We start from the raw sequence: 14,068 nt of genomic DNA, 5'->3' as shown, positions 1-14,068 counted from the left end.
CCACAACCCTTCTTGGTATCAAAAAATGATGTGTTACACATTTGGCATTTAGCATTTTATGTAAGAGTAATTCAAATTTTTCGGATTTTTTTTCATTGTATTTGAAAATCAGCCTTTGGCCATGAAAATTCCAAATACAACTTAAAGTTATATTTAAAATTTGGAAAACACCTAAAACTATGTTTTCACTTTTTTCACTTTCAGTACATTCAAACAACCAAATATTTTTTGCAAAAGCTATAATCAAACACAACTCTATCTTCAACTCCCACTTCAGAATTTCAAATAAAGTGAATAATATTTGATTTTCATGATCAACCGCCTGCCAAGCGTCCTCATCCTTAATATGTACTCCCTAAGTAATAACGCAACAAACAGAAAGATATAGGCCTAATGCATATGCAGCTCCCTAAACTTGCCTCTTTTTATTATTTTGGCACCTCAACTAAGTGTTGTTCCTATTAAACCCCTCGTCCTCAAGTGTATCTATCAAACGCAATCCAATTTACATAGTATTCCATCTTCAATGTAGCAACGTGCTAATATATATTCTAATTTCATTATGCCATTTTTTAACTAAGATTAACAACAATTGAGAGGGGAAAAAAGAGTAGCTCTTAATTAAGCTGACAGTGAAAGAATAGAACCAGCAGAAACAGACATATCCATGGACCTAAAGAATAGCTTACCACATGTCTAAATATTATTCCACCTTTGTTTCCCCAAATTAATTTCTGCTTCTAACAAAAATCAGATTTAGGGGGTTCGATAGACCCACTTGAGGACGAGTTCAGGGATTAAATAGGAATAACACTTAGTTGAGGTGTCAAAAAGGAAAAAAAAAAAAAGGCAAGTTTAGAGAGCCGCATTTGCATTAAGCCAAAGATATATAAAAGGCCTTTTTCCTAACATACATAACAAGAAACTTCCTCCGGTCTCCTGATAAAATTCAAGACTCTAGCCATTTGTCTTCCACTAAAATTATAAGACCCAAAATTGCTTCTGTGCCGCTATGGCATATACAAATTAAAATCGAGAAAATAAGAAAAAGGAGAAGTTAACCAAAATAAAGAAAGAAAAAATGACATAGTTGGAGTTTAACTATTCAATATTCGAAATCCACTTGCCCGGCTAATGAGGTGACATCTTGCTCTGCTAATAAGAAAAATCATAAAAAGGATAGCCTGGCGACACAAAGCATTTCGGATTCACACGGAGTCCAAGGAAAAGGTTGCACCCGATGTAGACAGTTTATTCTAATGCGGACACTGACCTCTTACCTTGCTAACAAGAAAAATAATAAAAAAAACAACTATGTACATAAAGTATCCCGCATTCGAGGAAGGCTTGCATCTAACGGGTGTGATATAAGCAGTCTACCTGACGCAAGCATATTTCATGGCTTAAACCTATAACCTATAAGGCTATAAGTCAGATGAAGATAATTTTATCGTTGCTTCAAGACTCAAATTTCTCTAATAAAGAAGATCATATTGCTAAAAATGACAATGACACATGATGAAGATGGATTGCCTCATGTTATTGTTGGTTGAATTCTACTAAAATCTACCGTAATGGTGATGGTATTTTATTCTAAAAACACAGTCTTGGTTAAAATGGTATTCCTCAATTTGCTTAGATCTCTTCCCTTAAGTGTCCTCCCAACACCTTCACACAGAGAAAATGGAGAAATTTGACTTCTAGAAAACCTCCTAGTTGTATATTCATATGGTGGTACCATTCCATCACCATAATCATGATCACAATCTTCATCTTCTACAATATCATCAACCCTTCCGTATAGTAACTATTCTTCAAGAATCTTTGTGGCTACTATGGCATATACAAATTAAAATTGGGAAAGAAAGAAAAAGTAGAAGAGAACCAAAATAAGAAGGAAAAAAATGAATTTTAAACTATTCAGTATTCGAAAATCACTAGCTCAATTAGGGACAACCTCTTGCCTTGCTAATAAGAAATATTATAAAAAGGGACAATTTGGTACACGAAGCATCCCACGTTCATATGGATCCGGCGAAGGGCTGAACCACAAGGGCAAGGGAGTATGATGTACACAACCTACTCTGATGCAATCACTAGTGACTAATGCCATGGCTCGAACCTATAACCTATAGGTTACACGAAGACAACTCTGGCGATACTAAAAATGACAATGACACAAGATGAAGATGGGTTGCCTCCTATTGTTGTTGGTTGAATGCTACTAAAATTTACTATAATGATTTTGATGTTGATGATAATTTTATTCCAAGAAACCAGTCTTGGTTAAAATGGCATTCCTCACTTTACTAAGATCTCTTCCCTTAAGCGTCCTCCCAACACCTTCACACATAGAAGAAGGAACAATTTGACTTCTAGCAACCCTCCTAGCTATATATTCATGTGGTGGTACCATTCCATCACCAAAATCACCACAATCTTCATCAACACTTCCATTATAACTACTTGATTTCTTGTTATAAATTTTGGACCAATCAGGGATTTCAACAGGAACTGATGATTGTTGTGGCACTTTGGATTCATGGTTGCTAATTGCACTTTTAGCTCTTGGAATCACCTTTGGAGCAGTGGATAATTTCCTCTTCATAACATGATGACTCCATATATCTTCTTCTTGAAAATCTCCATCCATATTTTACGCCCTGTTTTGTATTGTTCTGGAGCCAACATAATAAAACTCTGTCATGTTGTTGCCACTAGGAGAAATTTAAAAGAAAAAGAGACTATCATCATGAGTTAAATCTCCCAATATTTCAAGAATTACAATAACAACATAACCAGTGTAATCCCACGAGTGGGGTCTAGAGAGGGTAGAGTGTACGCAGACCTTATTCCTACCTCGTGAAGGTAGAGAGGTTGTTTCCGGAAGACCCTCAGCTCAAGTGAAATAAATCAAAATAGTTATGAAAAAGTTTCAAGAATTGAGTATGAAAAAAGAATGATTTCTTGAATGTGTCTTAAGTGCTATGCATTGCTGGTGTATTTACACAATCAAGTTATATTGCTCAGACTTTTAAAATGTTGTCGAGTGTGTACCGGGCTCTTAAAAAATAGTGCATTTCTATTTCTAGGACCAGATACGATTGCGACAACATTTTTGAAGAATTCGAATAACATATTCTGATAGTGTAAATATTATCACACCGACTATACATAGAACTTAAAGACTCATTCAAGAGATCAACATCTCATATAATGCCACGACGCGCGTGCCGAATCACTCCAAAAATATTCAATTTTTTGAGGATCCAACACAAATGCAGCGACATTTAAACAGCCCGAGCAAAATAACAATCAAGTCATTTACTATACAATACAGATAGATTATTATATTGAACATGGACTAATAACCATATAAAAATGCTAGTAACCAACCTGGTATAATAAGTTGAACTGCGCCGATACTATAAAAGATGTTTTCACTGACGATGTATATAACTTTAGTCCCTCTTTGAATACCAAGAACAAGCTAGCAAATTTCCCAAATATTTTATAGGTAAAGGCCTAGTTCTCTTTCTGATGAAAAAAGTTGGTTTTCAAGGAAATCATCAAAGATCAAGAACCTTCTTTACTTTTGGCCAAATAACTCCCAAAAAAGGGAAACTTTTTTGCTAAAAAAGGGAAATCAGAATTGAAGAGCAACTTCCAAAAAACCTCAGAAGCTATTTTACTATGGCTTTTACAAAATTCCAAACAAGGTACACAGATTTTCAAGTGCTTATATCAAAAAGAAAAAAGGCAAAAAGAGAGAGAATAAAACTGGAAACTAAAAAGACAATGATGTTTTTCAAAAAGTTTTCAGTTTCCACTATGTGTTCTCAATTACATTTCTCTTCTAAAAATGGTTTATAACTGAAATGCTGGAAGGAATATTTGGAATATTTTGGAACATGAAAATCCAAAAGCGCCCACCGTTTAATATAAGTTGTAAATTAAGGGGCCCATGGAAATCTCACAAGACGATAAATTTGTCAATTTCAGTGAAAACTTTAGTACTATATATATATATAAAAAAAAATATTGAAGTAGGATTTTTCTATCTGGCGAAAAAATAAGGAGTAAACTTTGTTATATGAGTGAGATCAATAAGTGAGATTAAGTGTTTTTTTTTTTTGGTCATTTTGGCACGTTTACTTTAGGCCTAGTAATGTTCAAGTCTTTTAATTTTATCATTAGTAACTTATATTTTAGTAGAAAATATAAAAAGAATTTATGTATATTTTATTTCTTCTTGTCAATATTCAGAGCTTTGGAGAAGCTTTAAATTAATTTGTCCCTCTGCATCTTATAATTCACATGTTGGATGCGTAGAAGTAATGACTAATGCTTGTGTCAGAGTGAGCTATACCTACATCACACGTTTTTTGAATACGGCTTTCTCCAAAATCTTGTGTGAACGTGTGATGCTTTGCGTAAAAATCTTGTTTGTTGGCAGGGTAGGCGGGGGCGAGGGGGGGGGTAAAACATTTAAATGTACTTGGTGCACAATGGAGTCTGATGAAATTAGATTTGGAAAAATGGAGAGAAACAATAGGATTTGGGAAACTTTCACTGATTTAGGTTACCCTTATCAACTCATGAAACAACTAAGCTTTGCACAAAAAACCAGGGGAAAATGGTCAGCGACGGTGAAAAAGATAAACACCAATAAAAAATATTTTTGTAATATGCTAAACACCTAGTCAGCTGATGCATAGGGATTTGTGCAGGTTGGATCTAGTGAATAAATTTTGGATTTGTCCGATTTAATAGTTTTAACTTAAACGTTAATATTGTGTAAAGTATTTAGTGAATAAATATAAATAACGGATTTCAAGCTTAAAAGTCCCATGGAATGTGCTGAAATTCTAAATTCAAACTCATAAAGTTCAAATTCGGAATCTGGTCATATCAATTGTGGTGTTCTTTTTTTTGAAATAATGGTAAAAACACACATGAAATATTATTTTTTCGCAAATTTCATATACCAACTATCAGTTGTTCTCCTTTTTCTACCTGAACTATTATCATCTATGTATTAAACATCTATGTATTAAAGCACACTTTAGTTAATAGTTTATGTAGAAAAAAAGAACAACTGACAATTGACCTAATCAACTTTGAGGTGTGTTTTAATACATATATAATAATAATAATTCAGATAATAAAAATGAACAACTGATAATTGACTTAAAACTAGCAAAAAATGATAGTTGAAGTTTATTTTTGGCCATTAACATTTTTTTCCCATGGCCTTTAAAGTGTGACACTGTGACTTGAACTTTCTTTCATCTCTTTTTAGTCATTGCTAATTCCTAAGTCCTAACTCTTTGTTTCTCAACTTTCACTGCTGCTTGTTTTCAGTTTTTGCTCAAATATTGACTCTGGAAAGACAATAACAAGTGTCATGAGATTCCGGATTATTGATACTCCATGTTTTATAGTAAGTGATTTTTTTACGATAAGGTCTTTTTGTCACACTATTTTGGTCATAATGGCCCAAATGAAGTAAATTCATATGACTATTTAGGTCAAATTTAATAATTTATGCTTACTTAATGTCATTTATATCTTTTCTTCTCAAAGTTTATCTTAATTTAAAATTGTACAATAGAAGTTATGGTGGTTTTTATATAAGTGTGGCCAAATTTGGATCAAATTGGTGTGGCAATTTAGCAACTCTTTTTTTTTTTTTTTTTTTAATTATGCACACCTTTTAAGAAAGTGTTTTTTAATGATGCACACCCTTTAAGAAAGTGTTTACTCCTAAAAAATTAAGAGTGTTTTTACTTACCCCTAATTATATGCCAAGAAAAGAAAGACTATTTAATGATTCTTGATTATGTAAGTAAAGGTAATTTTGAAAGAATAAGATCAATTTCTTCTTGAATTCCTAAAGCACCACTTATTTTGAAACAAAAAGAAAAACCTAAAACACCATTTATTTAGAAACAGAGGGAGTATTATCTCATCGACTTTTTTATTAAATATATGTATAAATAATATTTGCAAAAGAAATAATACGTACCCATATAATATGCCAACACTGCTTGGAAATGGTCCAAAGCAAACATCAGTTTGAAAGTTGAAACATGAAGTGAAGTCTTAAAATTTCCGAAGTCCCATGTCCAAACACATATACAAGACGAACTGTAATAATATGTCCATAAATTATGTATTTTCACTTTATATGTATTTTATGGCACTAAATTATGTGTTTTCACTTTATCTATAGCTCTTAAAATTCAATTATTAGATTTAGTATAAACACCGAATACAAGTAAATAATTATACGTAATTTGTACCCCACTTAAAATATAATATATGTTAGCTTATTTATAGCTCTTAAGACTTGAAGTTTAACTGTTAAATTGCATATAAACATTAAATGCAAGTAAGTATATTTATTGAACGTATATGTCTAGACGCAATAAGCATAGATATGTCAATGGTTGTGGGATGGAGTCTTTTCAGCGCATACATATCAAGTAAATTTGTTCACTTAATTATAGTTAAGTGATTACATTTTTATCTTAATATAAGTTTAACGACGATTAAATTTCTTGATTTAAAATAATCATTAAGTTTGTGTAAGTATTCTGCGTTAAAAGAATTTAGCACAACTGCGTGTACTTAAATGTAGACTCATCGATTTACATTTTTCTCAAATGTTTCATGTCCCTCATGATTATAATTTATATTCAGTTATATACTCCCTCCGTCCCATAATAAGTGTCACCTTAGCAAAAAAAATTATCCCATAATAAGTGTCACCTTAGGAAACCAAGGCATAAATTGACAAATTTTTTTCAATTCTACCCTTAGACAATAAAGTAACATCTAAATAATGATTGAAAAAGCCACATAGTAACTTGGTATTGTTGGATTCCCAATATCAAAAGGTTTACTTCTTGTGCATACTTTAATCAAAAGGTAAAAGTAATTTATTTTTATTATATAGGGGTAATTTGGTAAACTTCATATTGCATTATTGGTTTCTTAATATGCGTGTTTTTTATTAAGGCGACACTTATTATGGGACGGAGGGAATATAACGAAAGTAAAAAATGTAGGTCGCAGTCTACGAGCCTGTTTGGATGAGCTTAAAAAAAACAGCTTATAAGTCAAAAAAAAAAAAGTTGGGGTAGCCAAACTTATTTTTTTTTTATAAGTTGTTTTCAACATTATAAACGTTTTTAGTTAAAAGCCCAAACACTCAATTATTTTTTTTTTAGGCTTATTTTAAACATAAAATGGGCATTTTTTGTTCGCTTAACCAAACACTCAAAAAAGCTGAAAACAGCTATTTTTAGCAACTTATAAGCCAATCCAAACGGGCTCTACATCTATAGTCTACTTCAAAATCATTTCATAATCCTTTCAGAATTTACTTTTCTTTTTTGACCTACTACTCTGACAAAAAGGCAACTAGATATGTATAAGATGTATTTCTAATTTATGCCAGTAGTGTCAGGTTTTCATTTGCATAGCATAAATGGAGGCCTACCAAACAAAATTTCTATGTAAACAAGGTGCTCTCTCATGGTCCAATTTTATGTCCCATCATGTGGTGAATATTTTAAGGTGGAATATTATAGACAACCTCTTAAATTTGTTATATTAAATTTTATTTAGATATTTGAATTATGTCATGTTTTCATTAAATATCCGAATATATGATAAAGTAATTCTAGACACTTCGACGGCTTAAGTTTTGGAAAAGCTTCTGCGCGTGTTATCACGTTCATTATGTAGATAAGTTAATCACTTAAAATATATAATCACTTTTAATTATACGAATTTGTAAGAAATATTTTCCTTGTCTCCTTTCATTACTTGAATTGGTTTATATACAAAATAGGAGAATAATATTCTAACCTAAAATAGAGATTACACAATATACAAAATATGCTAACCTAAAAGAGTGACTACAAAATCTTCTAATGAATATTTACATAGTCTATCACACCCCCCGCAATAAACGGGAGGCTTACGAACGTTGAAACGCCCGAAAATCTTCAAATAAGACTCGTGGTAGTCCATTGGTGAAAATATCGGCAATCTGTTAATGGGATGGAACATGAAGGACACGAACCTGTCCTCGCGCAACCTTCTCATGAACAAAGTGAATGTCCATTTCAATATGCTTGGTGCGCTGATGTTGCATTGGTTTTCCTGAAAGATAAATGGCACTCACATTGTCACAATACACCATAGTAGCCTTATGAATAGGACAATGTAATTCCAACAGAAGATTGCGAAGCCGGCCAGGACTCGGAGACAACATTAGCAACCCCCATACTCCGCCTCAAAGACTCGAGCGAGAGAGGGTAGGTTGGCGTTTCGAAGACCACGATATCAAGTTATCCCCAAGAAAAACACAAGAACCGGACGTTGACCGACGCGTGTCGGGCGGCCCCCAATCCGCACGGTTGTAAGAAAGAAGATGCAGAATCGAGGACGGATAAAGATGCAAACCATAGTCGTTGTACCACCGAATGTATCGGATGATACGCTTAAGTGCATGCGTATGAACCCGTCGCGCGCATGTACGTGTAAGCATACCGAACGAGATAAGAGATATCCGGCCTCGTGAAAGTAAGATGCGGGGGCACCGCGAGACCGCGATAGTGAGTCGTCATCATAAGGAGCACCGACGTGCCGCTCACCTTCGGTTTAGTATCAACCGAGTAGAAGTAGCCTTACACGAAGACATCCCCGTATCAATGATTTTCGTGGCATACTTGCGTTGCGGCAGTAAAATGAAATTTCATCCTTATGTCGAGTGACATGAATGCCAAGGAAATAATTCAAAGGACCCAGATCCTTCATAGCAAATTCCGAGGCAACAAGAGCCATAATGGAGCATCGGAGAGAATCTGAGGAAGCAGTAAGAATAATATCATCAACATAAAGTAGCAAATATGCCATCTCGGACCCCTTCTTGTAGATGAACAAAGAATTGTCGTATCTGTTGTTTGAAAAACCAAGAGAAGAGACATAATGCGCAAAACGCTTGTACCATGCTCTCGGGGCTCGCTTTAAGCCCATATAAGGACTTACGGAGTAAACATACATAATCCGGATGAGCGGGATCTACGAAACCCCGAGAGGTTGATGCATATACAACCGTTTCTGGAGCTCACCGTGTAAGAAAGCATTCTTGACATCAAGTCACGAATAGGCCACCTCTTTGATAGGGAAAGACCGAGAACTGTACGGATCATAGCCGCTTGACCACTTTGGACCAAGGTCTCACCACAATCAATGCCAACCCGTCGAGTCTTACCATCACCTACAAGACGGGCTTTATGCCTCTCAAAGTCACCATTAGATTTTTCTTTATGAGTGAAAATCCACATAGAACGAATAACATTCACATTAGGTGGACGGATAACTAACTCCCACGTCTTATTTTTAATAAGAGCATCAAATTCATCATTCATAGCCATTTTCCAATTCGGGTCGCGGGGCGGTCGGAGGGTTACGAGGAAGAGGGGATTTCATAACCATGGTATTTAAGTTAAAAAGGCTTTTTGGCTTAAAAATACCATGCTGACTCCGGGTCACCATTCGGGACGGATTGGGAGAAGGGGAAGGCTAGGGTGACGGTGGGGGAGGGGGACCGCGGAGGGGATATGGGCGGTGGCCCGGGCCGGCGGAGTGGACGGGGCCGGGCCGGCGCCGGGGCGGACGGAGGGGCCGGCCGGGTCACGGTGGGAGGGGGGGGGGTAGGAGAAGCCAAGTGATGCAACCACAATGAGGAAATGCCATCGTCCAAAAACTCATAATTAATAGAAGTGGGAGAATGTAATTTGGAAAAGGGGAAGACATTCTCATCAAAAATCACGTGACGAGAAATAATGATTTTATGGGACGATAAATCATAACACTTATACCCTCTATGATTCGCGGATACCCCAAAAGACACACACGGTGTAGATCGGGCTTGCAATTTGTGGATAGTTGGAGAAGAAAATAGGGATAGCATAAAAATCCAAAACCCGAAGATGAGAGTAAGATGGCGTTCGTTGGTAGAGCACTTGAAGAGGAGAAACGTTACCTAATAATTTACTTGGTAAAATATTAAGAAGATATGTTGCCATTTGTAAGGCGTGATGCTAGAACGAAGGAGGGAGAGAAGCATGTGCAAGAAGAGTCCGAGTGATATTATTGATAGAACGGATTTTTCTTTCGGCTTTCCCATTTTGTAAAGACGTATGTGGACAAGAAAGACGAAATGACATCCCATTAGACTCACAAAATTTTCCGAAGTGATCATTATCATATTCCCTCCCATTATCACATTGGACATTTTTAATATGACGTTCAAATTGAGTGTGAATGTGGGTTTTCAAAGCTAAGAATTTCGGATAAACATCGGATTTCTTAGCCAACGGAAAAAGTCCATAAAAATTTCGAAAAATCATCCATAAACAAACATAATATCGATGACCCAATGAACTTAACACTAGAGAGGTCCACAAATCACTATGAATAATATCAAATGGCATCAAAGTTTCGGAAATAGATGAATCAAACGGCAACCTAATGTGTTTACCAAGAACACAAGAACGACAAATACTAGAAATACTAGATTTATTACATTCAATGCTTTTCACGAACCCTAAGACAATCTAAGATAGAATTCCGATGACCCAAACGAGTACCAAAAAGGAGAAGACAACGCCAAAGTTTGATGGAGCAAGTGGTTGGATATTTGATGGTGGTAACCGGATAAAGATCTCCCCGACTATCACACCGCATTAGTGGCATCCCCGTCTGAAAATCCTTCACGTAAAACCCATATGGATCAAAATCAACGGACACGTAATTATCGTAGTAAACTTCCTGGATCGAGATTAAATTTTTAATGAGTTTAGGAGCATGTAAGGCATTTCGTAAGGATAAAGGGGGGTTCGGGGGAGGCAAACTAGTGTGACCACAACCACGAATTGGGATCGAATGACCATTTCCCATAACAATACCATTATTTTGATTGCTCAAATTAAAATAAGACGAGAGATTACCGTTCGAGGATGTCATATGAGAAGTAGGCGCCTATGTCATGTACCAATTTTGGTCGGCGGTTCAAGGTCATGGCGTGCATTGCGACTCAATGTCGGCTGGCACATACGACCCGGGAGAAGCCACCGCCGCCGTTAGCCGGCCGAGCCGGAAGCGAGGCCCAAAATACCCCGCGGCGCGGCGGGATCGGGCGGCGGACGAGCCCAAGAGGCCGCGGGCGCGGGGGAGGGGAGGAGGGCCGCCGGGCCGGGGGACCCCTCGCCGGCGGCACAACCGTCGTCGACCGCCACCGCCGTAGTCCACCGTCGCCGCCGCCGACCGCCGCCGGCCGGGCGGTCACCGCCGCCATCGGGTGATTTGGCCGCCGGGCCGAGCCGCGGCCCGAGCCCCTACGGCCGGGCTTCCGGAGGTGGCCGCGGGAATTTTTTGATTTCCCTCGTCGCGAGCTTCGAGTTATCGAGGGGGTGGCGTGTCGTCGACCGAGGCCACCATGTACCGAGCCGGACCCGTGAGAAACCATGGCCGCAAGTTCACGTTCTTCCAAAACAAAGAAGCACCGAGCCTCGGTGAATGGTGGAAGCGGCTTTGCATGGCGACCCAGGTCCCAACCCCTTTGTGCCGCAGTGGGGACCCGAGACCAAATAAGGACAAGGCGGCTATTCGTCACGGGAGCCCCAACGTTCTTCCGTCGATCGGCAAGTGCTCGAGACGTTGACAATGTGCGGAGGCGCATCGGGAAAATCCCTCCATACGAGCGGCCGTGAATTCTGTTCAAGAGTCACCGCACGAGAAGTTTGATGATCTTGGAAGATATCACGTGCCGGTCCCAAGCCTCCATGGCAAGAGGCATCCGGCTCGAGGATAGTGTTTAACGCATCATTCGAAATCGTCGAATAAATCCATCACCTGCCAAGGCCAACGTGTGGTCCATGTCAATTTCCTCATCGCTTTTGGGCGGCTTCTCCTTACCCGTGGCGAGGAATGATGTGATGAAGGACCACCGAGAACGAGCATGAATTTTGAAAAAAGCTCGCCCATGTACCATATCGTGAGTTTTCCATCTCGCAGTAACGAGAGATGTGATTCTTGATATCGAGACCGCGAGGCCGGTGGAACGTGGGCTTAAGCCGGGGTGGTTGCTGCGTCGGCCATGGAAAAAAAAAGGAAGAGGGGGCGACGCTTAGGGAGGAAAAAAAAAATAGGGATTTAGGGTGTAGCGGAAGGAGGAAGAAGAAAAGTTAAAACCCTATTCGATACCACGTAGTTAAATATTTTCCTTTGTCTCCTTTCATTACTTGAATTGGTTTATATACAAAATAGGAGAATAATATTCTAACCTAAAATAGGAGATTACACAATATACAAAATGTGCTAACCTAAAATAGTAGACTACAAAATCTTCTAATGAATATTTACATAGTCTATCAGAATTAGCCTCAATATTAACACTGATGTATATAGTTAAAGTGATACATAGATGAGTCATATTAATTCCTTTCATCAGCTTTTTCAACAGACAATAGATTAGCAGATTCATAAACAAGATAATAAGGGATTTTGACCAATTTGATTACATGTCCAAGTTCACGACAACATTCAACTAAGCTAATGAATGTGATACAATATGCCATCTTGGATAGGAAAAGCACCACAACTAGGAAATTGTCATCAACTTTAACATAATTGTAAAACTGTAAGTGGAGGAACATGATCACTTTTCTTTCTCACCTATGTAGTTGAATTGATTGATTGATTTTTTTGTTTTCCGCCGGTACAGGGTAATTGCATTGGATCTTGTTGAAGTGTATGATTATCTCATCTAAAAGCTAAACTGTTAGAGAGAACACACTTTTATTTATTTAAGACTATATTCTCAACATGCCCCTTACGTGCAGAGTATGGCCAAAAATGTTGAAATTCTTTTTGATAATGGGTGGCGGTGAGAATCAATTCTAGGACCTCTTACTGCTCTGGTATCGTGTTGAAGAGTATGACATCTCATCTAAAAACTTAAGTTATTAGAAAGAGCACACTTTTATTTACGTAATTATATTCTCAACAGATCTCGATGAATATTGATTTATGTCGTATAAAGTTTATTAAAGGAAGAAGTGTTTTCTGTCAAGATTTTTTTCATATCCGTGACACTCGCCCAAAACTTCTAATTAAAGATAAAGAAATGGATAATATCTGTCTCACCACACTTCTTGGCTGTGGAACTGATTGATTGATTGAGTGAAAATGAGGCACAATATGAGAGATTTTCTTTTTCTTCATCTTTTTGTACTTTTCTTCTTGTCTTTGCCTTGTGAAGATAAGTGGGGACTCAATGCAGATGGCCATTGTCTTCATTGAAAATGTTCCCGATCCCATCAAGTCTCACTCATCCACCACTTACACAAATCTTTCTTTTCCCCTTTCATTAGGAAATGTTCAACTTGTTAATTAGTGGTTATTATAGAATGTGGTCTTTTAATTACTAGTATGTAATTTCTATAATAAAGGTTATAGATCATTGATTGCGACATTTACTAATGATTGAACTTTTAAATCCTTTTGGTTGGAAGATTCAACTAATTTCTTGGTAAATAAGCACGAGTTTAAATTCTATGTACTAATAGTGTATAAAATCTTTCATACCATTAGGTGAAATTGATTTATAATGATAAGTAATTATTCATTGTAAGTTTGATATAGTAACTTTAAAAATAGAGTAACAAACATGATAGTCGATTAAATTGCTTGGTACTTTTTTTAAAAAAATGTTGGCAATTAAAGGATTTTGTTTCCATGTTAAAAAATTTAGTATTTTTCAACGACTTTTGAATATGCTGTTATTTTTCAATCATAGGCTATAAAAATGATTATTTGTGAATTTTCTCACTTTTGGAATCTTGGCCAAACATAAATTATTATTTTAATATTAACAATTTTTTTTTTTAAATTGCTTAGCCAAACACAAATTACTATGAAAAACTTATGTAAATATACCATTTGGCCAACTAGTTTACCAAAGTATGGCTGAAGTATACACCGCCTA

The 14,068-nt window shown here is 36.8% G+C and overlaps 1 protein-coding gene across 1 annotated transcript; it reads right to left on the bottom strand.

Annotated features, from left to right (window-relative positions):
• Nucleotides 1-1,938: 1,938 nt before the first annotated feature.
• On the bottom strand, nucleotides 1,939-3,773 carry LOC132037150 (protein S40-6-like). Its single transcript, XM_059427614.1, has 2 exons — nucleotides 3,397-3,773; nucleotides 1,939-2,678 (listed from the first exon to the last, which is right to left on the bottom strand). The coding sequence occupies exon 2, from the start codon at nucleotides 2,651-2,653 to the stop codon at nucleotides 2,264-2,266; it is 390 nt and encodes a 129-aa protein (XP_059283597.1). The 5' UTR covers nucleotides 2,654-2,678; nucleotides 3,397-3,773; the 3' UTR covers nucleotides 1,939-2,263.
• Nucleotides 3,774-14,068: the final 10,295 nt, after the last annotated feature.

This window comes from Lycium ferocissimum, chromosome 11 (assembly GCF_029784015.1).
Source record: "Lycium ferocissimum isolate CSIRO_LF1 chromosome 11, AGI_CSIRO_Lferr_CH_V1, whole genome shotgun sequence".
In the NCBI taxonomy this organism is placed as follows: domain Eukaryota; kingdom Viridiplantae; phylum Streptophyta; class Magnoliopsida; order Solanales; family Solanaceae; genus Lycium; species Lycium ferocissimum.
The sequence above is the reverse complement of the archived record's forward strand: the minus strand, read 5'-3'. Positions and strand labels throughout refer to the sequence as shown.